This window comes from Tachypleus tridentatus, chromosome 4, assembly GCF_004210375.1.
Source record: "Tachypleus tridentatus isolate NWPU-2018 chromosome 4, ASM421037v1, whole genome shotgun sequence".
NCBI classification, from domain to species: Eukaryota; Metazoa; Arthropoda; class Merostomata; order Xiphosura; family Limulidae; genus Tachypleus; species Tachypleus tridentatus.
The window spans coordinates 72,789,432-72,813,198 of record NC_134828.1 but is presented as its reverse complement, the minus strand read 5'-3'; the positions used below and the strand labels follow the sequence as shown (position 1 = coordinate 72,813,198).

Here is a 23,767-nt window from a genome sequence, read left to right as displayed (position 1 = left end):
ATCAAATACCGAAAGTAACAAAATTTCATAGTGAACGATGTATCATTTTACTTACTAAAGCTAGAATATCGTAATTCGCAATTAAACTTATAGGCCAGTTATGAATTGCTATACTCTTAAAGCAAAAAAAAAGAAAGAAAAGAAAATAGTCTTATTACACCTCTAATACAACATACTTAATGGTAGTTACAAAAAAATGTAATTTTATGACGAGTTACAGCGCTCAGCATAGCCAGGGGGGTTAAGACGTTGGAATCCCCGTCACACCAAACATGTTCGCCCTTTCAGCCATGGGGACATTATAATATTACAGTCAATCCCATTATTCGTTGGTAAAAGAGTAGCCCAAGATGATGACTAGCTGCCTTCCCTTTATAATTACACTGCTAAATTAGGGACGGCTAGATCAGGTAGTCCTCGTGTAGCTTTGCGCGAAATTCAAAACAAACAAACGAGTTACAGCTTATACACTAGGGTGCGATCATTCTTAAGTATAGAACTTTGTTTGTGTTTTAACCTCTGTGCAAGTTGTTAATTAAGAATCTCGCTAAAAGCATACAATGAATAGAAATATGTTATTATAGTTAACACATTATTTGATACCGAAAACAACAAACACAGTTTTAAAATATATGTTAACTTTAAAACTCTCTTAAATGAAATATTTGTTACTGAGACATAGTGCCAGTAAATTTAGCAAAATCAAGGAAGTGTTTTAAAATTTATTTTTGCTTATTTCAGTGTAATTTAAAGTGTCAAGCAAATGGATATTTCGCATTTACTTAATGTAAAATTGGTGTTAAGACATTGTGTACTGATTCCAGATTATCATAATTCAAGTGACGCAATGTCATAAAGAGGTTATAGCTTAAGGTATGACTGTAGTTAACATTTTAAGGTGAACCTTTCTTCTTTACATATTTGAAATTCGTAGCTAAAACTGTAAAAGTCCATTGACGTGATGTTATGTCCAGTAAGCTAACAAAGAGTGCAGATAACACAGGCACAGGGAGATGATAAACAGTGACCAGTTCAATATAAAAATATCATGTGTTCATGGATACGTACAGTTGAGTGTTTTACTTTGCCAATGCAGGTAGCTTTACAGCTACTGTATGCATATGGGTAAACGATCCGTCAACAAAATAGGATAATTATGCAATCCTTCCAATGGAAAAAAAATGGACACGATGGTTTAAAAGTAATTCTGTTACGTTTGAGTGCAGCACTTATGTAAAAGTTTAGTGAGTTGTTTTATAAGACTTAAGCTCTGTTCTCTTCGTAGGGAACGCAGAAATGCACAGAGCATTTAGGTATAGTAGCCCGCTTAATATTATTTAGAGGGCTAAGTATTTTATTCCAAACATCAAACATTTTATGGGGAAAAGAAAATGTTCACATTTTATCTTTGTTGTATAGAAAGAAATAAGATAAACAAATATTACAGACTCGAATAAGTAATCTAATTGTGTTTGTAGTTGGTTAGCGGTAGAATAGCTGTTGAAGCGCATACAGAAACTGATAGTTTTCTTGTGGTGAATGTGTGTAGAAAATTCATTTCGTTATAAAATCCTTAAAAAGGAATGTGAAACAAACTATCAAGATTTAAGATTTGATCAGCGGAATGAAATTTACTCTTTTATAATTTCTCCACACAAAAACACCTGTGTTTTGGTAGCACAGGTTTAGTGTACTGGAACTTTTAACACATATACAGCAAACGTTACCTACAGGTTACCCGAAGAATGTCCCTAGAATGTTTAATGATGAACTTACTAAATCGAATAATTAACCTAAAAATACAACGGCAGCAACTTTTATGGCAGGCAAGGTTTGAATTTTGTGATTACAACGCTTAGACCCATAATATCGGGTCATCATCGTAACGTTTCGTATATACAATACATAACAGAATTACCAATTCGGAAATGATCCTTCTTTTTTCAATCACAGGAATTTCACGTAATAATCGTAATAATAAGTGGCCGACCATTTGCCATGATGAACCTAGGCTTAATCATCCTTATCCTCAGAACTTGTGTACTGTAAAAGTTGCGGTTACTATATTTCTGAATTATGTCCTTAGAGATCTTGCTGTTAATATCACGAGAGTTTACTGGATAGAAGTATATTTTATACGAATTGGAACATGAATAAACAGAATCCCAAAAATTTCTAAATATTTAAATGACACAAACTGTTATTATATGTATTGTTTGAAGATTAAAAACTACACTGCCGTATGAAGTTAATTTGTAAATCACCTATTACAGAGCTGTAGTAGTGAATTACTGTAGTGTCATGCAGCAGAATAACATAAAAACGTTAGACCTATCCTGGTTTACATGACCGACGTAGGGGGCTATGATTGTTTGTTTGTTTTTTAATTTCGCGCAAAGCTACTCGAGGGCTATCTGCGCTAGCCGTTCCTAATTTACCAGTGTAAGACTAGAGGGAAGGCAGCTAGTCATCACCACCAACCGCCTACTATTGGGCTACTCTTTTACCAACGAAAAGTGGGATTGATCGTCACATTATAACGCTCCCACGGCTGAAAGGACGAGCATGTTTGGTGCGACCGGGATTCGAACCCGCGACCCTCTGTTTACGAGTCGAACGCCTTTACACGCTTGGGCATGCCGGGACGCCGGGGGTTATGATTTAGTGTCTTTCTCCTAAATTTGGAAAATTCGTCTGGAAAATCGTTTACGGAAATTTGAATGATTTATGACAAAAGCGCATAACGTTTTGATAACTTTCTACCTACACAAAATTCATTTACAATAACACCTAAAGTTCAATTTTTGTGTCTCATCATAAGTATAACGTTTGAAAGGTATATTACACATTTTAAGTTGAAAACCGTCATTTACCAAGTTACACATGAACTATAAAATTCACAAATAGATGAAAACCAATAATTCAATTCAGCTAAAATCTTTAAATAATGGAAGTGAACATATCCTCTTTTCTTAATGGATTAAACAGTCATGCTCCGAGCGGCTGCTATGCAGTTAAAAAACTACCAACATAAAAATCTGTCACTAAGCGTGCATAAATCTTAAGAACCCCTAATTCTGCTTTTTAAAAATGCATGTGCATTTCAATTCGTATTTAATAAAAGATGAAGGAGCAGGACTACATTCTTAGACAATCTGATACTTAATAGATTTTCCATATTTATATAATTGGTTTTCATTTACGCCATTTTCGAAGATAAATCCAGCTTGAAGAAATTGATGTTTCCCATCAACCGTCACAAATACCTTGTTTAAACTTAACTATATATCAAAACGTGTTCAAATTCTGTACATGGGTCGTCAGTCCCGAATAATGTAATATCCAGTATTTAATTAGTGGTCGATATCACCATGGTAGTAGGCCGTAAAATCGTACATGCAAAATGTTTTCTTTAACACAAGTTGACATCAGGATTGCCGAATTTTCCGAAATTTAATATAAGCTCATAAAACTTTTGATGCTAAGAAATATTGTAATGAGAGTCGCTTAGTAATGCCGTGAAGTCAACATCGCAAAATCTAATTTATAGCTTGTCTTCAGTAACTTATATTGTGGCTAAGACTTGTTTGAAATGAGAAAGTCATATATGAAAACCACACTTCCTCATGGTATAACACAGGATGTAACCCATAAACATTTCTATCAGATTTAGTCTTATCAGCTACTATTTATTATTATGTGAAATATTTCCGAACAAAGAGAAAAAACACCAAAAACATTTATCTGAGTGTGTTGTTCTTATAACAAAGCCATATAGGGCTATCTGCTGAGCCCACCGAGGGGAATTGAACCCCTGAGTTTAGCGTTGTAAATCCTTAGACGTACCGCTGTACTAGTGGGGGACAAACATTTATCATTTGGAAAGTTTTTTTTTTTTTTATAACAAAGCCACATTGGGCTTTCTGCTGTGTCCACCTAGCAGAATCGTTGTAAATCCGTAGATTTACCGCTGTTCCAGAGGGGGACCATTTGGGAATTCTATTTCATGTTGTTGTAAAAAAAATTTGAAACTGTAAGCTTAAGTTATGATGTCTTTCGACAGTTTGGTTTGTTGTGAATTTCGGGGAAAGGTACAAAACGGCTATCTACGCTAACAGTCCCTAATTTCGTAGTGAAAGACTAAAGGGTAGGCAGCTAGTCATCACCACCCATCACCAACTTTTCAGTTGCTCTTTTAACAACGAATAGTGGGATTGACTATACTTATACCATCCCCACTGTTGAAAGAGCGAACGTATTTAGTGGGACGAGAATTCGAGCCCGCGACCTTCAGATTGCAAGTCAAACGCCCTAATCACCTGGCTATGCCGGATCTTGATAATTTGAAAGATTAAGACTTGTCATAAATAAAGGACGTTTGGAATAGTAGGTTTACAGAATTTTAAGTTCTAAAAAATCATGGTTTATATTGTGCCTAATTGGTAAAATAATTAAATGCATTGATAAAAATAATACCGTTAGGTGGTTTACGTTAGTTAAAAACTGTGTCTATATATATTAAGAAAAAGTATGGAATACTTTAGAAGAAATTAACATTTGTTAAACAAACCTATTTTACGATTAGTCAGAATAATATTTCTGAAATAGTTTTGGAAAAATACTGTAAATGACGTTTAAAGTTTCAGAACACTAGACACGCGGAGACTTTTATGTCCTGTATTTATTTATTGTACTTGATAAAATCTAACATTCAATAACTTGGATTGTAGTCCAGATGGAAAAGAGAAACGTAATAACTCGGAATAGATTAATAAACTGTTTTACAGACGAGTATAATTTAAGTCCAAACAGACCGATTGCCATTTTACGGTTCTTGATACCTCTTGATAGACGTATTTGTTTATTTTTAATGCAAAGCATTATTAAGAAGGAAAGTCTTACTACAAATGCCGTGTTAACTTAAACGAAGATCTATTCATTTCTGTAGTATTTTATTGATTTACGAGGAGTATTCAAAACTCGTTATAAAGCTTGAAACATTATTTTGTTTTGTCATAAATAAAGGGTGTTTGGAGCAGTGGGGTGGAGTTACGAAGTTTTGAAAGCAATTACGTTCTTAAAATAACGATTTTTGTTATGCCTAATTGATCAGATAACTAAAATAATCGACAACAGTGACATTGTTAGGTAGTTTTTGTTAGTTTGCTAATCAGAAATTGTATCTCTCTTTCTCTCTCTCTATATATATATATTAGTAAATGAAAAACTAAATAAAGAGAAAACATCAAACGGAAGGAGAGCGCGAAATTTACTAGTCATATTTCAAACCTTAGGTGATATATAATTGAATTGAATTTTATGTGGGAAAAATATGAAGAAAAATAAATTGCAGAAAACAAACATCCTGTACCGGGACACACAAATCGCAAGGTGGGTCACTATATAATGTGTTCTGATTTTGAGATACTGGCTGAAGTGAGACCCAAATTGCGTTGAGGGTACACTGTCTAGCCTCAACTTCACAGGCCTCACATGCTTAATTTATAAATAGAAAGAAAAGAGAACTGTAGTATTGTATTGTGGCTTAGATTTATTTTAGTTTTTCGTGCTTTTTACCCATAAAATTATATTATATATTTATATTTCTAAAGTAGCATAACCCATGGCCTTTTTAAACACGTTCGTTCATCTAAACTATTCATGCATAAGATATGTGACTTTGTTAGTTATACAAGTTTCCCTAATAACATTCCTGTCATGCAAAAAGACACACACATACATATATACATATTTATTTGAACAGTTCTGTTAATTCAATATTATAACAGGTTAAAAACATCAAATTATTCAGTATACTGCATTATGTGAGCTCCATTAGTACTGGAAAATTTAAAGCCAATAATCTGACAGTTATTAAAGTCGGAAATCGTTTGTTTGGGATATTCATACAAAGCTACACAAGGGCTAGCTGTCCCTAATTTATAGACTGTAGAGGAAGCAACTAGTGAACAGCGACTACCACTAAGTCTTGCGCTAATGTAATCAAATAATGGGATGTGTTCGTAAATCTTATAACGTACTCAAGGTTCTAAAGTGCGGAGCGCGATTTTGCGGCAGCGACGCGAATAATATACCTGGTATTTATTATCTTAAACGCTAACCAGTAGGCCACTCCCAGTAACAAAGAAATGGAAGAATTGTTATCAACAGTTGAGATGCCCAAATTTTCTTTTAGCTATAACAATGGGCATTTGTAGTATACAATAAATTATTTTTATATTAAAAATTAATGGACGAACAAAAGCTAATTCTAGCTCTAAAGAGCACCTCGTTTAATATTAATCGCATAGTTACACAACGGGATATCTGTGCCGTGCTCACTACAGGTATGAAAACTTGTTTTTTATTATTTTTGTCATAAGTCTTCAGAAGTACGGCTACACTAATGGGAGGGGTGGAAGGTTCCTCAAGACCAGAAATAAAAGAAATATCTAATTGATTACGCGTACCTATTTTATTCTATTCAGGAAGAATGTTTAAAATTTAAAACTATTTAATTGTGAATTTTAAACATTCCTACAGAAATGCTTATATTTATTTTTCACTGAATGAACATTAAAATTTAATTTCACTGGTTTAAAATGACGTTACTCGTTACATTCTCTAAGAAAAATTGTAAAATTTGCGTCAGTCTCCAGTCATATTTGTTCACGCATTTATTTTTAAGATTGTAATTTTCAGATTTAATTCAGTCACGTCAAACTTAGTTTTGTAGCGGTCAAAGTGTGTTTTGTGACCTTAACAGTTTACTGCTACATGTAAGAAAGAACCTGTTTAAATATTTCAGACATAAGTTTTTGTTTTAGAAGTGTTCGCGGTTAAGGATTTTGAGTTGCATTGTGGCAATTTCTAGGGCTACTAGATTTCCAGAATTTTTTTTTTCCATACAGAGTGAAAATGTAACAATCCTGAAACAGCTTTAATTACACATTTTGTTTTTCATTTGCTGCATAATTGAATGTTTATTGCATCGTGTCTTAAATTTGTAAACAAACAAAATTTGTCAAAAGTTTATCTAGGAAAAAATAAATGAGATATAAAAAGTGCCGAAATTGTTTTTAGTCAGTTCAAAAGGAAAATGTTCGTTTTTCGTTTTCTCTTTGGCGTCCACACAGATCTTCAAATGACAGTTCCTGCGCATGTCCAGTGACAGATAAGATTTTGAAAGTTAAGCTGAGAGGTAAAACACACACTACCGTGTAATATGTTTCTATCACGTGATACAAGAACAAAATTAAAAAAAAAGTGCATGATGACAAACTGTGCCTGTCAACTTCATACATGTACAGAGAAACTGGGACAATTTAATATTTTTACTGTTCTGATTAGAATAAAAAAAGTAAAAAAAATACAACTAAAAACTGGGGCGATGGCAGTTTTCCGGTACGTCTGGTAACTAGCTATTTCTTGTCAGCCCAGTTTGTTTAATTGAACTTAGGAAAAGACCCGGTGCTAGGTTAAGATATAGGTTACATGATAAAACTGACAGATAAATCTTGCAACTGTTGTGGCTCAGTGTTTCCCATATGTCGTTTAATATGTCAACTGAAAAATGTACGTGTTATGAATAGTTTCTAGTAGTCGTATAATATGGAAGGTACAAGACAGATATCATGTGCATAATAAAAAAAGGAATAATTGAAATTAAATTTAAAAGGGGCAAGTCAAACACACTGCTGTAAATGGAACACTAACACAACAAAGGTATCAACGACCCTGGTAACTGTTTTTGTCCCAAAGTGTGGAATTAAAAGCATAGGCCACTATAATTAATTTGTTTATTGTGATTATAAATTAATACTTACTAGCATATTTGTTTGTGGTACTATGCAATAGATGGCGCCACAGAGAAATTTTATTTCGGTCACATACATAGATACACACACACACACACATATATATACACTGTATATTCATTATAATAAGTTTTTCATTTTCTTACAGTCTTTTGTTTTCTTCTTAAGCTCATTCACTCAGAAAGTCGGATAATCCCACACATCATTTTCAGTTAATGTTATTACACTGAATTAGTAATCAGTGCAAAAAACACCATACTTGTATAAACGACCTTTAATTGTTCAGAGAATGTTTTAGCATACCCTTCTCAATTTAAAGATACTCAATAGAAGACTGTAATTTTTAAATATTAACTTCTTGAATTTATTGATAACCATAAAAACTCACCGATTTTTTTTTCAAGATATTGTAAAAACAGTTGTAATTATGCTGAAACAAATTAACTTGCCGATTACATGAGATGTATTTCCTGTGGTTAATATGTACAGTAAAATATACAAACCTGATAAACGTAAGCGTACCACCAGCTGTGTATTAGTCTCACATTGAAGGCGTACGCAAATAGAATAGATATGCCTTCTCATATACATTCAACTTACCAAAAAGGTTGTTCATTTTAATAACTCCACGCTCAGTGCTAAAATATATTCTTTAAACAAGATAGACGAGTGTGCGCGCTGTTTTTATTTTTTTCTTTCTCATAACCTCAGTAATATCATACACTTAAAATTGATAAAAAAAGCATAAGATAATCCATATAATCGTTGATCATTTTAATGGCGAGCTAAAACAGTAAGGTAAGGTGCATGGGTGTTGTGACTAGAAAGGTGAGGTAAGGAGCATGAGTGTTGTATCTAGAAGGGTAAGGTAAGATACATGAGTGTTGTATCTAGAAGGGTAAGGTAAGATACATGAGTGTTGTATCTAGAAGGGTAAGGTAAGATACATGAGTGTTGTATCTAGAAGGGTAAGGTAAGATACATGAGTGTTGTATCTAGAAGGGTAAGGTAAGATACATGAGTGTTGTATCTAGAACGGTTAGGTAAGGTGCATGAGTGTTGTATCTAGAAGGGTAAGGTAAGATACATGAGTGTTGTATCTACAATAATCAGGTAAAGTGCATGAGTGTTACATACATAAAACTGGGAGGTTCTTGGAGAATGATATGTAAATAATAACGTTATACATGTGTTTCACAGAGACACTCTGTAATGCATCTTTCGATCACCAGAAGGCTGGATTCTACACTTTCTCGATATCACAGCAGTAAAACACTTGTTTACAATGTCAAAACTTACACTTGCAGAGTGCCGGTTAATTTACTGTATGGTGCACGAAATCCAAAGCCCTTTAACACTTACTGCAACAGTTACTGCTTTTTCTTGCAAGTAGCCTGATGTAGGCACAGTTCCATGACCAACAATAACCAGATTAATAGAACAGTTCCTTCAGACCGGAAGCAGGTGATTTTATTGAGGGACTTTTGCCTTTTGATAGATTAGCGGTAAGTCTAACGGTTTTTGAAGCTAAAAATCGAGTTTCGATACCCACGATAGGTATAGCACAATTACCTTACTATGTGGCTTTGGGCTTAAAGAGAAAAGCCCTCTGATAGTCAAACATTGCCACCACCAGACTTCTTTTCTTTGAATTACATCGTCACGTACTTTCTAGTTTTCACGACGCTTTGACAACATTGTGAGACTCATATATTGCCCTGTATAACAATGTTACGTTACGAAACCAACTGTCTGACGTCCTCGGTTAAAGAATCATGGCGGCATATGTTGATTTTCTATTGCAAAGTTCGTCGTTTAACAATCTAAAAAACTATCGATAACTTAAGTGAATTAAAATGTTACTTCACCTTGTGTTATAAAAAAAAGGATACACGTACCTGATTTGTAAATATTTTTGCTAATTGCTTTTTTTCCTTAATATCCATTCAGCTTTAATAGATAGAAAATTAGTTTAATAAAAAATATATATACAAAATTCTTAGTTACTCAGAAGATAATTTTTCCTTGTGTTGAAAATATGTCCTTAAAAAGTGACGTGAAATTATATGTTAACTGCTTAACGTACGCACGGAAGAACTACAGAAGTCTAATTATTGCTTTTTAACACTCATTTCATACAAGTTTTCAACACAGTAAATATTATTGCAGTTTGTTTTTCTAAACTGAATCAATGATTGGTATATAGAATAAGTTAGAGCATTCAGTCATAAAATATTAAACGAACAAGTTAATACGATCATGTACATCTTTATATAGCCTGTTTATTATACAGCCTGTTTGTCATATAGGTTGTTTTATGACAATACGGGCTCAGTTCAAGTTGTTCCGATGATACTTCTGTTAATGTTTGGAGCAAGGCGTTAGAAATAGCTGCCAATCAACAGAGAACTGTATTGTATGAATTTCTGTTACAACAACATCAGAATCGGCAACAGAAATGTCTGCATAATCTTGTGATACGGGGGAATAATCCTGTAATACGGGAAGATAATGTATGCCTACCTAATTCTGTAATACGGGGAGATAATACATGTCTATATAATTCTGTAATACGAGGAGATAATACATGTCTACATAATTCTATAATACGGGAAGATAATCATACTCGTTAGTCTTCTCTCTAATCTAGCACAAGTTGAGATGGTCAATTTACTGTCATAGGTAGTAGAAAACATTCGACTTCTATAAGCAAGAAAATTACCACACTTAGTATTATTCACTGATTGTTTCCATTTCTTATGAAAACAATTTAGGCTGAAAGTGGTTGATAGGTAGATTGACAGACATAAGGTAGTCACGGTAAGTGTAGTTTATGAGAACATTTTGGGCTGAAATTGGTTGAAAGGTAGATGAGATAGACATGACAGAGTTTTAGTGAGTGTAGAAAATTATCAAAGCCCAGTGTGGTCAGTTAAGTACAATACAATAATAGAGCCAGTTTGAAATATCATATTGGCACTTGTGGTCATAGTGAAGTATTAATTAGATGCGAAGTCCCTAGCGTTTACTCCAAGAACTATATATTTAAGTAAGCATTCCAATAGAAGGCGTTCGAGTGTGTAAAAACGACTACAACAAGCTGTTACTAAGCCAGGATAATTAGAATCCGAAGAAATTGTGTTATCTGAAACTTCGTATATTTTTATCGATGTTCTTCCAATACTGGAACCATATTTACACCAGGCTGTTAAAATCTCAGCATTCATAACGGATCATACTTTTCTATAATTAGAAACAAACATGTGTATAAACAACAAGAAAAATGTGTGCAAAGTTTAAGGAAACGAAAATTCAGTGTTTCTTTTATTCTATTTTTATCATTTATTCCAATTTAACAGGTACTTTAATTACAAGTCAGTGCCAGTATAGCTTACTTAAGCTCCTATTAAAAGGAAAAAGACTTCAGTAAATACAGCTCACACTGTCGACACATCATTATATTTTATGCCAGCATCAGATTTAATCAACTTCACAATTTATAAGTTTGCGCAATATATGTGTGCTAACTACAACGCAACGTCAGTTTGAGAGCAAAGCTACAATAGACTAACTACTGTGCCCAACGAGGGAATCGAATTCCGGATTTTAGCATTGTAAGTTCTTAAACGTACATAAAAAATAAAGACATTGAAATACAGGGAGATCAGTATCCCCTTTAACACTTAGAAATCACAAGTAGAAGGGTATCGTATAACCAAATCTTTAATGTTCTTCTACAAATATAGCTACTTCATCTAGGTGGCTTTCAACTCAGCTCGTGATCGCTCACATTTTGCTCAAGCTGTGTTGTCAATAGACTTGTCTAAATCAACACCACAAAGTATTCTTAGACTTAGACTGTTTTTATAGATACTGCCAATTGTAAGGTTAGTCATTTAACACACGTATTTCATCTCAGCAAGAAATTTAGTCAACTCTAACCCTTGCTAAAGGGCGCTAGAAGTAGAAAATCCATAAACAATAAGCTTTTATGTTTTCTGATTTATTGAAACTTGTAACTTTCTTGGCTACAATGAGACACACTGGCAACTGTTATGCCGTATTTACAAGTAGTGCCAAGTGAATCAAAGTACAAGGTGAAGTGAGCTATTAATTATTTTTTCATTGTTTTGAAACAGGATAAAATAAACAATATAAATATCATGTCTGTAAGATGTTTATTATGTACACGTATCACAGGAATAAAATACACAAACCTTTGATAACATAATTGTCAACAGAAGCCTTGTTGGCCGTAATCAACACAGTTTACTCAGTAAAATGTAATTCCATCTTCATTTTTCTTTTACAAATTATGCAAAAATTGAATTTTCTTTCAGATTGCTGGAATGTTCTCGAAATATAGCGAAATTTAACCTTTCTCTTTAATCTCTCCTTTTAAAATAAGTTTTCAATGCTAAGGAATGTTTTCTAAAGCAGAAAACCGATACAGTATTTCGACTGGTTGCAACTGTGTTAATGCTTTTATTCCACAGAGAAATGACTAGAATAACGGATTCATGGACGTGAGTTTTTCATCACACACTGACATTATAAAACATGTAAAACATAAAGTTTTATGTGACACGTTAACAATATCGGAAGTTTCGAAACACGCCCAAGGAAGAAACAGAATTACGCCACACAAGAACGCAGAATTAAAGACCTGCGTCTCACAGCTGTTTCTAATGATGCGCATGTTAATTGTTTCTCTCGTATAGCAGCGCAGTGACTGATAGAGAAGTCTCTAATTATCTGGTATAAAAATGGCAGAATACCTCGTATTCAGACGCTTTCAATTTTAGCTGATACAACGACTGGCATATTCTTTTTAACTTTAAGAAAGCTTAAGGCAGGAGTGACCAGTAAAATAATATTTTACTTTTATTAGTGTTTTCAGATCCTGATTGTTCGACGGAAGAGGCAAGATCATCAAAGATGGAGCCTCCTTACAAGCTGCATAATATGTATGGTAGCCATAACAACTGCATTAACACCAGTAGTTTTACTACCAGTAGCAACTGCCCCGATGCCATGCCTCAGCCAATCAGCACAGTAGTAAAGAGTTTCCCAGCTAGTGCTGCTTCCAACGGCAATGAACGGAAATATCATTGTAAAATATGTCCGCAAGTAAGTGATTATTTTACTTCTCTTTCCGTCAAAGTAAATAGATTGACTAATATATAAAGTAAGCTTATGGAACACCTATATTATATCTTACGAACTTTTAAACTATACAACTTATTTTATACATCATATACTAGCACTCTCTAGTGTTGTACTACAAAACAAATATCAAACTTTCACTGTCATCGGGTGCATACGTATATCATGCGCTAGAGCTCTACCGTACGAATTTGGAAATTTTATACCATTGTAAAGAAACGTATTCCGTTTCAAATTTTGAGAAGTTTACCAGTTTCAGGTTTGAGAAAAGAAATTAATATCAACCTGCCTTATTTTCCCCATTGTGCAACGAAGCGTGAACCTGGTACAATGGAGAGTTGTTTAATTATAAATGTGAGAATGAAAAGAGATAAGTAGTATTAAGAGACATCTAGCGAATTAAACATTTCGTTAAGATATAACAACATCCATGAAAGTGCTTTAGCTTGGAAAAGCCTCGTATCATTATAACTTAATGGGACTTGTACCACTAAAAAATGTCTTTATCAATTGATTATAGTAATGCGATCATGATGTTATTTTGTCTTGCAAGGTTACAATATGTAAAAGAAAATACAACGTAGTTTACACATTAAACCAAATTGTATCCGTAACATTTTCCATGAATAATTTACCGTAGTAACTTTTAAAATCTATCAATAACTTAAATAATGACTAATCTGGCGTTATTACTCACATAAAAAGAGGTCTTGTAAACTAATAAAGGCAGTTACAATTTATTATCTTAAGGATATTCTAACACTAACATCATTGGGGATAAGTTAACAAACTTTAAACAAAAGAGAACAAATTAATTCATGGGTCTTTTTGTAAAAAAAAAACACACCCTCAAAACACACTTTTAGAAAATGTACAATAGATGAAATATTTTTTCCTGTGCCCAGTTTTTAAGATTACTTTCTGCACTGACAAAATTGGATAATTTTTTTAAAAAACTGATCACAAAGCAAAATAATATTTTAAAGTGTATTACGAGTTTGGAAAACTTTTATTAAATGATTAAAATACCACAGAAATTAACGGATCTTCGTTTAAGTTAACACGGCATTTGTAGTAAGACTTTCCTTCTTAATACTGTTTTGCATTAAAAATAAACAAATACGTCTATCAAGACGTAGCAAGAACCATAAAATGGTAATCGGTCTGTTTGGACTTAAAGTATACTCTTCTGTAAAACAGTTTATTAATCTATTCCGAGTTATTACGTTTCTCTTTTCCATCTGGACTACAATCCAAGTTATTGAATGTTAGATTTTATCAAGTACAATAAATAAATACAGGACATAAAAGTCTCCGCGTGTCTAGTGTTCTGAAACTTTAAACGTCATTTACAGTATTATACCAAAACTATTTCAGAAATATTATTCTGACTGATCGTAAAATGGGTTTGTGTAACAAATGTTAATTTCTTCTAATGTATCACATGCTGCTGAAATGGAATATAAATAAACACGATTTTTTTTAACCTTTATGCCAAACTCCAAAGGAATAGTCATCCCTTATGTTCAGAAAACATTGAACGATGAAACTATTTCCAAATTATATATGACACAAGTCTCGTTTGAACGCACATGGCGTTTTTCTGTATTTATCTATATGTTTTTCCTCCTGCGTGTAAAAGTATAGAATGTTGCGTGCAATCAAGTCCAGTTCATCTAAAGAGTTCTGGTATAGAACAAAAAAAATCCTCCAGTACAGTGACATGTGGCAGCGAAAAATAGATTTATTTTTATTATACAGCTTTGATTTAAATTTCGTCATGAGTATGAAAGACATCTGCAGCTTTACTATTTACCACAAAGCATTAGGCCTACTGACTTCACTGCTTTCCCTGTTTTTGGCACATTTATGAGGTTGGTTCTAGTGAACTGGATTTATACTTGAAATTTGCATTAACATAATGTGAACACAAATTTTTATTATTAACTTTAAAATTAGAAATTTAACATGGTATAAGTTAAATTATTAACACTTTGTTTATTGTGCAAAATGTCTTCTTTGATAGTCCTCACAGTTTTTTTCAAACTTAAGTTATAGGGTAAAAGACGAGGTAGTTACTTGTTTAGTATATGGTGGTTTATCTTAATTTTTAAAACTTTGCTCATCCAATATATGTATATGTATTCAGTTTACATTATCCAATATTATTGTAAATACGTATGCCATTTTATTCAACTCGTAATTTATGTTTCAATTTCTGTTTGTAATTTTAAAGCACGTCATTCGGTTCAGTTTTATGGTGTGCTTATTTCGAATCGACCAAGCCGTAAGCACACGTAATGTTCACTTCATAAGTAGACTCTTATCAGGTAAATAATTTTATCTAAAGAACTCGTTACTAGTCGTGTAACAATACAATCTCCAAAATCTATTACAAAACATAACTTTATCTAATAACGACTGGTGCTGCAGATTAAAGAAATGTAAGACAATCACGCATAAATGTATATGAGTTAAAATGGATATTTTATATGAGTTAAAATGGATATTTTTCGTTCAGTGAACTATATCATCGTAAGATGACCTTAAATTAGGCAAACAGTTGAAACATATTAGTGCTCCAATTACAAACAAACTCAATCTATTTGTAGCACGTGTATTCTGGATATTTCTTGAATAAACATGTTTCATTAATCAAAGAACAATAGTTTGTGCGGATATGCTCATACGTGCAATTCTAATCAGTTTAATTGTTTTACCTTTATATTAATAATTAGGGCAAACTAACCAGTTAAAATGTACTTTATAAACCAGATGATGAATTATTAACAATCTTGAAGCATAACTAACACTTTTTGCCTGTAGCAGTAAACTGTTTATACGTGAAGAGAAGCGCTTCGTATTAGTATAATAACAAATGAACACACACAACGAGTGGTATACAGTGACATCATTGTGCTTATAAATGGCAAACTGTTTATTCAGTACAGTACAATGTTTGTATTTCTGAAGTGCGGAGTTGTCTACTACTATTGTAGCACGTTATTAAACTCTTTTACAAGAATAATTGGAAACTAATTATTACCTTGGAACATCAGATTCATGAAGGGAAAATATTCTAATCTTGTCTCGCAACACTTTATAATTTGTTTTCATGAATATAAAATGAACGTAATTCCATATGCATGCATTCCTGCATTTAATAGAGAATTGAAAATTAAAGTTTTTTTAATTACAAATTAATAAAATAATTGTGAAAGACAACAGAACAGCCCCCTTTGGAAGTGGACACCCTGGAGATTTCATAAACAGTTGGTACACACCAAACCACCTAAACACCAAACTTACGTAACCCTTAACGTGGACTCCCATATCTTAATAAAATAGTTAGGATTATAATAAACACACGAGCCTTTGTAATACTGATCTATCTGAAATAACCAATATCACACATTTAGGGGGAATTATAGTAAAATAAAGGGATGTGATCCACACACACACACACAGAAGGATAAAAGATGTATTTTTATATCCAGCTAATTTTTGTTTGTTTGTTTTTAATTTTGCGCAAAGCTACACAAGGGCTGTCTGTGCTAGCTTTCCCTAATTTAGCAGTATAAGACCAGGGGGAAGGCAGCTAGTCATCACCATCCACCGCCAACTCTTAGGCTATTCTTTTTTCAACAAATAGTGGGATTAGTAGTCACATTACAATGCCCCCACGGCTGAAGGAGCGAGCATGTTTGGTGTGACAGGGATTCGAACTTTCCACCCTCAGATTACGAGTCGAGCACCCTAACCACCTGGTCATGCCGGGTCTCCAGTTAATTTAAAACATATTCATAGAACATAGGGAAACCTGTATATCCTCTTGAGAACATCCAAATAGACAATCTAATCAATTACGTAATGGGTTAATATCCAAGACGTACAATTTACCTGTATTTCTATACAGAACACCCAGGTTCGAATCCTGGCTCTTTCCACCACACGTAGTCCTTATTAGGACTCTTCAGACGACGGTAGTAAACTAGGTATTAATTAATGACTAAAATCACAAATGATTGGTTAGGTTATTGTATGGATTGCAGACCATGTTTTCATAAATAATCAATATTTTTTTCTTATTTAAAGGTAATGGTGAAAGCAATGCTAGTTTAAGCTGCTTTCCGAGATGTTTGTCATGTTTGATCATGTCTAACTGTGTTTGGATCCTGTACAATCAAACATATTAAAGAGCACTAACACGTTACGGTCGTATGATAGTAAAACGATGAAACACAAGTGATAGTATTAGATTTAACAAATCATTTGATCCTGTTGCTGAACCAATTAAGATAAACATTTCTCACGGATTTTCGGTTTCATGTGAACAGTAATTCGACTAACCAATTAGGGAACCAAAATTTCAAACCCGATCACCGATTACAAATGTAGTGTAAACTTCCGTACGTTGTGGTTGCGTGTTGATATACTATTCACGTTACAATATATACACATGTATAATTTATTTTTTCTTTTACTGAATTTACAGAAATGGGTGAAATTTGGCCTAAATCAAAGCATTGAAAATAAAACGTTCAGATAGCAGTGAACAGAAGGGTAGATACACAGATATGCATCCAAATAAGATTATAATGAAACCTCATTTTCACTTATTTCAATGTATATATATCATATCAATATAACCTGTTCACTATCACTAGTAATTACTCAATAATTCATTTCGCTTTTACTCTTATAAATTTGGCTTACCATTTAAATTGTTAGTTATTTCAAATCTATCACAGATAATACTCCTACATGTATATTTAGACAATACCAAATATCATGGTCACCCTCGTTAATTTCATTTTTATGAACTATCTTACATCGATTGTAAAATAAGTTTGCGTATTTGAGCAAAACTGGTTGTTTAACAGATCAGTTGAACCCAGTTGCATCACACGAAAACCAGTAAAGATGTTATCCACTTATAACAAAGTTTTTTAAATGTCCAGTTTTACCATACGTGGAACAGCTACTAGTGGAAAAACTGTTTGATCCACATTTATTTCAATATAAAGTTTGGTTTTCTGTTTCAACCAGTTACTTTTCTTTATCGAAACCAGTGTTTTCGGTTGATACCTTACTGACATCCATTGTTTTCTATACCTATTTATGCATATTAAAAATTATAAATATATAAAGCAATAATCTTACATGATATCATTTACAAAAATGGAAGTCTGTCCGTTAGGGTTAAATTTAGTTAAAACAATTTTTTTTTTCTCACGGTCAGCACCTGTTAGCTTTATCCAGGATATGGACATTCGACCAACCGATACTTATGTTCCTGAAGGTTCAAATACTGAAAATGTTGTTTACAAAGGTAATTTGTAAACAATTTTTCCAATACAAGTTCGGTAGTTCTTAGTTTTAAATCATGGCTTGAAAAACCATAACTGTATATATTGTCGAATTTCGACACGTTCTACTACCAGAATAATGTAATTTGAGAAAAAGGATGTCTGTTCATCCATTGTATATGAATAGAACGAAGAAGTAAAAAAGAAGTACGTAACAAATCAATTATATGTTTAAATATGAGACATAAATAAGACCTGCAAAGAGCGACTCATATAAATGCATATCAATGTTTCTACTTTTTTACTGCAAAAATTTTAAATCGTAAATTTCCACGTAACGATCTATCAAGAAAACGAGTTTTCAGATACAATTTTCAGAATATTGTTTGTGTCGTTTGCTGCTAATAAAAATAATTTGCATTTTTCTATATTAAAGAAAATTCACTTGTTTTCAGCATGTCTAAACATGTTTTTGTTTGAATTTAGAATAGTTTTGCTATGTAATTTTATAAAAGTTTCTTTACAAATTTAACGTTTTTTTAAAGACCCCCCTATGTTATGCTTTTTAATCTACTTCTGAGTTTTCTTATCATTATGGGGTCCTATTTACTGAATTCTGCCTGGGGCTCTAGAATGGCTAAGACCGCCGCTGACTACAACTTTCATACTACTACTAACAATACAAGCTGAACCCACAAAAACAAATACACATTAATCCATTCTTTAATAGGAATTCGTTCTTGGGCAAATTAAGTCGTTTGTGTTTTTTTATCTGCACATATTCGTCCTTAGTGATTACAGAATATTTTGTATGCTTGAATTAGTTGATAAATACAAGCACAAGTGCACATTTTCTAATTAACAAGAATACGATGGATTAATTAGATATCACCTGACCTAAAAACAAGGTAGACTACTCAGGAAACAGTTGGTTTGACAGTATCACAGTTCAGTTGACGTTGGTTTATTTCTATTGGTTTAACTTAACTTCTTGGCTCTGTACGGGACTCTTTGACAGTATCATGATTCATCTGACGTCGGCTTATCTGTATTGGTTGAATTTAACTTCTTGATTCTGTATTGGACTCTTTAATACTATTACAGTTCATCTGCCGTCGGCTTATTTCTATTGGTTGAATTGAACTTCTTGACTCTGTACGTGACTCTTTGTAACTATTACAGTTCATTTTACATCAGCTTACTTCTGTTGGTTGAATTTAACTTCTTGACTCTGTACTGGACTCTTTGGTATTTTAACAGAAGACTGACTAACAACATTGTTTATAGTTACAAAATAACAGCAATAATTGTTTTAAGGAGATTGTATTCTTAAATATCGGAAAATATGAGATGGCTGGAGCTTTAAGTGTTTTCTTTTTACCTATTTTTACAATAGAAGCTATTAGCACTATTTATAACTCTAAACAGTATTTGGGAAATAGCTGAATTTACCTAAATCATATAAATTTGACTCCCTGGTAGTAAGAAGAAGTGCTAAAATTAACTGAAAGGTAAGAGGTCTAGAAAAAGCTTCCCCATCGTTTTAAATGTGTTTAAAAGTCGAATATACGGACCTCTCTTTCATTGCTGGTGAGTCAATAAGTAGTGGGCTGGTGCTTGAGGATTACAATAACTAATTGCCATTCCTATTTTTTAATGGATTATAACAATTGGGCCGAGAAATTGTATATGAATTTATCGTATTTCTGATGTTGGAAAAATTCTAGAGAGTTCCATAAAAAGATTCACAGTTTATTAAGTGCATTATTATATCTTAAAAGAAAACCAATTTGGATTCAATAAACGGAAATGATGAGCTTGTTGATGTGTTTTAATTTGGATTAACTGGCAAATTGTTTGTTTTATTGAATTTCGCAAAAAGGAACTTGAGGGTTATCTCCACTAGCTGTCCTAGCTTTTAAATGATAGACCAGAGAGAAGGAAGCTGGTCAACATCACCCACTACCAACTCTTAGACTACTTTTTACTAACGAATAATGAGATTGACCGTCACATTATAACGCTCTATGGGTGGAAGGGAAAACATGTTTGAATCCAGCGACCCGTAGATTGCAAGTCAAGCATCTTATCCACCAGGGCATATTCTAGACGCCGTAGGTTGAAAAATAATCTTTAATTATATACTGCTCAACAAAAAATTAAAGGAACAAGTACATATTTCAGTATATTTTTGTCATAACTAACTTTTTGTATGAAAAACATATCCGTTCGTTTGTAAGCTCGCGAGTGAAGTTTGAAGCAACTCAAACGAAACTCATCTCACTCAAGGTACCCTATATAAGGCTGTTACGTGAAACTATGCATTCCTCATTAATTCTCGAAACAAACACCAACATGGATCTTCTGCGGCTCGTTTTGTCAGTGTGTACCTTCATCTTGTGTAACCAAGCAGTCAGGCGCTATCTGACAGAGAACGAGGTGGTCAGGGCGGTCCAGGTGCTGGAGGATGGCCAGACTTAAAGGAAGGTGGCACAGCGCGTCGGTGTGTCACCAAGCGTCATCAATTGACTTTGGCGACGCTACCAGGAGACGAACTCTTATGACAGGAGACGAGGTCAAGGCTGTCATCACTGCACAACAGCCAGAGAGAACCGCTACATCGTGACTACCGCTCTGCGGGACAGGTTAGCTACGGCTCGGTCACTGCGAAATGACCTTCAGCATTCCACTGGAACCCGTGTATCGACCCAGAAAATTCGCAACCGTCTGCACGAATGATGCGTTCGCGTCAGACGGCCTGCAAGAGGAATAATTCTGACAGCACGACACCGTGCAGCCAGGTTGGAGTTTGCTCGTCAGCACCTGGACTGGGAACTTCGTCAATGGGCCACCGTGCTGTGGAGACACGAGAACAGGTTCACTGTGTCTCGTAATGATGGACGTGCGAGAGAATGGAGACGCCGAGGAGAGCGATTTTCCGCCTGTAACATTGAGGAAGCAGACGCTTATGGAGAAGGTTCTGTAATGGTCTGGGCAGGTATATGCTTGGGTGGCCACACGGACTTACTCATACTCGACAGAGGTGCTCTGAACGCACGACGATGCAGAGACGAAATTCTGGAACCCGTTGCGAGTCATTTTGCCGGTGCTGTTGGCGATTGGTTCATTCTCATACAGGTTAAGGCCCACGTCGCCAGACTGTGTAGGGACTTCCTTGACGAGGAAGAAATAGAGACTTTTGAGTGGCCCATTAGATCCCCAGATTTAAATCGGGTTGAACATTGTTAGGATATGTTGTTGAGGCGTGATAGTGAACGCCAGCACCCTCCTCAGAATGTACAGGAACTCCGATAAGACCTGGTAGACGAGTTGGCTGCCACACCCCAAGATAACATCGATAGACTGATTCGAAGTGAGCCAAATCGGTGTCAGGAGTGTGTCACAGCCCGTGGAGATCACACTAGATATTGAATGTTTCAAACATTTCTTGAATAAATGCATGCAAACTGTTTACAGTATTGTTTCATATTGGATATCAGTTTTGATCATTTTTAAAAATTTTATTTCTCCATGTTTTACTCTTCATCACACATTAAAAAATGAATGAAGTGAAATGAGGCTAAAAAGTAAAAATATTATCACATTTGGAACACTGAAATAAATTATATAAGAAAACGCACTTGTTCCTTTAATTTTTTGAGCAGTTTAATACGTGCCAGATAATTGCTTTTAAGTTATTATAAATTGTATCCACATTTAATACAGAACAGAAGAGAATTAAAATTCATTCAATAGTATAACTAAAGAAAATGAACTTAGCAAAGTGGTAAAAAACAGCCATTAAGACCATCAAAGCAATAGTAGTAAAGATGATATAATTTTACGGTATATTTATAGGCATATCGATCACATGTTAAAAGGAGAAAATCATTCTGTCTATGCCAATAATTTGACAGTTTTTGGTCTGATTAGTTACAAAAAGATATTGGGTTATTTTAAATGGTTCAAATAATCTTTTATGAATAGGTTAAAATAGTTGAAGTTTAGAAAATTATCCAAAGGACCCGAAGCTAAAATCCTCTGATTTCTTTGTGACGTATTCCAAAAAGAAGAAAACGAGAGGACATAAATTTGCCAAATAACTGCTAGCCTCCAATTAAGAGTTTTATTTTCTAAATGAGTGATTTGCTTATGAAATGAGGGGGAATCGATGATTTCTCTGAAAACTAAAAAATTAGTTTAAGTTTTTAATTTACTGAAGGGACTTTATGTTATGTTGTAGTTTGAAACATGTCTTCGAACGAGTAATGTACCTATATATGTATGCCTACATACATCCATCAGCGACTCATGCAGGCATTATGAGCCTCACAGTTTGTGAGATTTCTTTGATTAGCTACCTTTTTAAAGAAACGTGATGTTCTGTACAATTTTATAAGCGATATGTTAAACAGTTTTGTTTTAAGACTTAATAAACCTTCTTAATTTAAGTAGTAGCAATAGCTTTATAAGATATATATTTTATGAAAAATGTAAGTTCAGGCAGGCATACGTTATTGAACCACGTAAAGCAGTGCGTTCAGCCATCTTAACTGAAATCCTAAATACTATGAAAATAGCATAAATGGGGTAAAAGAATATATATATATCACCGTTTAAGTACACATATAAACTAGTTATTCCAAAAATATGTCTGAAAAGAATATGGGCCACGCGCAAAGTTTGTAAGTAAATTATTTTGTATTTATTTATTAATAATTATAGATAATTACTCTGAGAGAAAAAAACAAAAACAAAAACAACAACAACCCGTGCTGCAAGTTTCGAAGTGGAGGAGCTGTTGCATTTCGAGTGTTACTTCTTCCAGGCGTGCAAACAAGTAATTTATCTCAAAATAATAATGACTCTAGCTACATATGCTTGACTACATTACTTGTTTCAACGACCTTCAATGAGCATGCCCACCATTCAAACCTACATCAGACTAGTAATATTATGTCATTAATTCTAACTAGTATCTGAACTGGAACTGCTTGATTTAATAGATTAATTGATTATTAGCGAACAGTAAATACATCCATTAGTGTCACGTAAACTAATCGAATAATTGAAATTAGTGTTTTCGATCGTTTCTTTTTTGATTATTTTAATAATAAATTTAATAAAATCTTGATTTTGTCAGTTATCATGAAAATAATTCATCACTTGATATCAGGGTTTCCGATTATTATTACTATTGATTAGTTCAATTGTCCAAGTGATCAAAATACTGCCACCAAACTTGTTCGCCCTGTCTTTATTATAGCGAAGCTACTAGGCTTATATTACCCTCTCACTAACTGCTGACAAGAGAAAAGGCAACTGGTTACCAACAAATACCGCCAACTTTATCTTTTGGAAATAACTAAAGGAAAGGCAATAGGCTAGCAACACCTGCCACCAACTTTTTTCTCTCATCCTTATATAAGCATATGTTCCTTTCCAATAGAACTTTATCTCTCTAACAATCTCCTA

The 23,767-nt window shown here is 33.7% G+C and overlaps 1 protein-coding gene across 3 annotated transcripts in view; it reads left to right on the top strand.

The window, feature by feature from the left end:
- Positions 1-23,767, top strand: part of LOC143249422 (uncharacterized) — a 49,207-nt gene that overhangs the window by 10,046 nt on the left and 15,394 nt on the right. For 2 of the 3 annotated variants that reach the window (XM_076499246.1, XM_076499248.1), the window contains exon 2: positions 12,709-12,947. In XM_076499246.1, coding sequence (XP_076355361.1) covers positions 12,709-12,947 — 239 coding nt within the window. The remainder of the gene's footprint in view (positions 1-12,708; positions 12,948-23,767) is intronic. The other variant, XM_076499249.1, reaches the window with a different exon arrangement.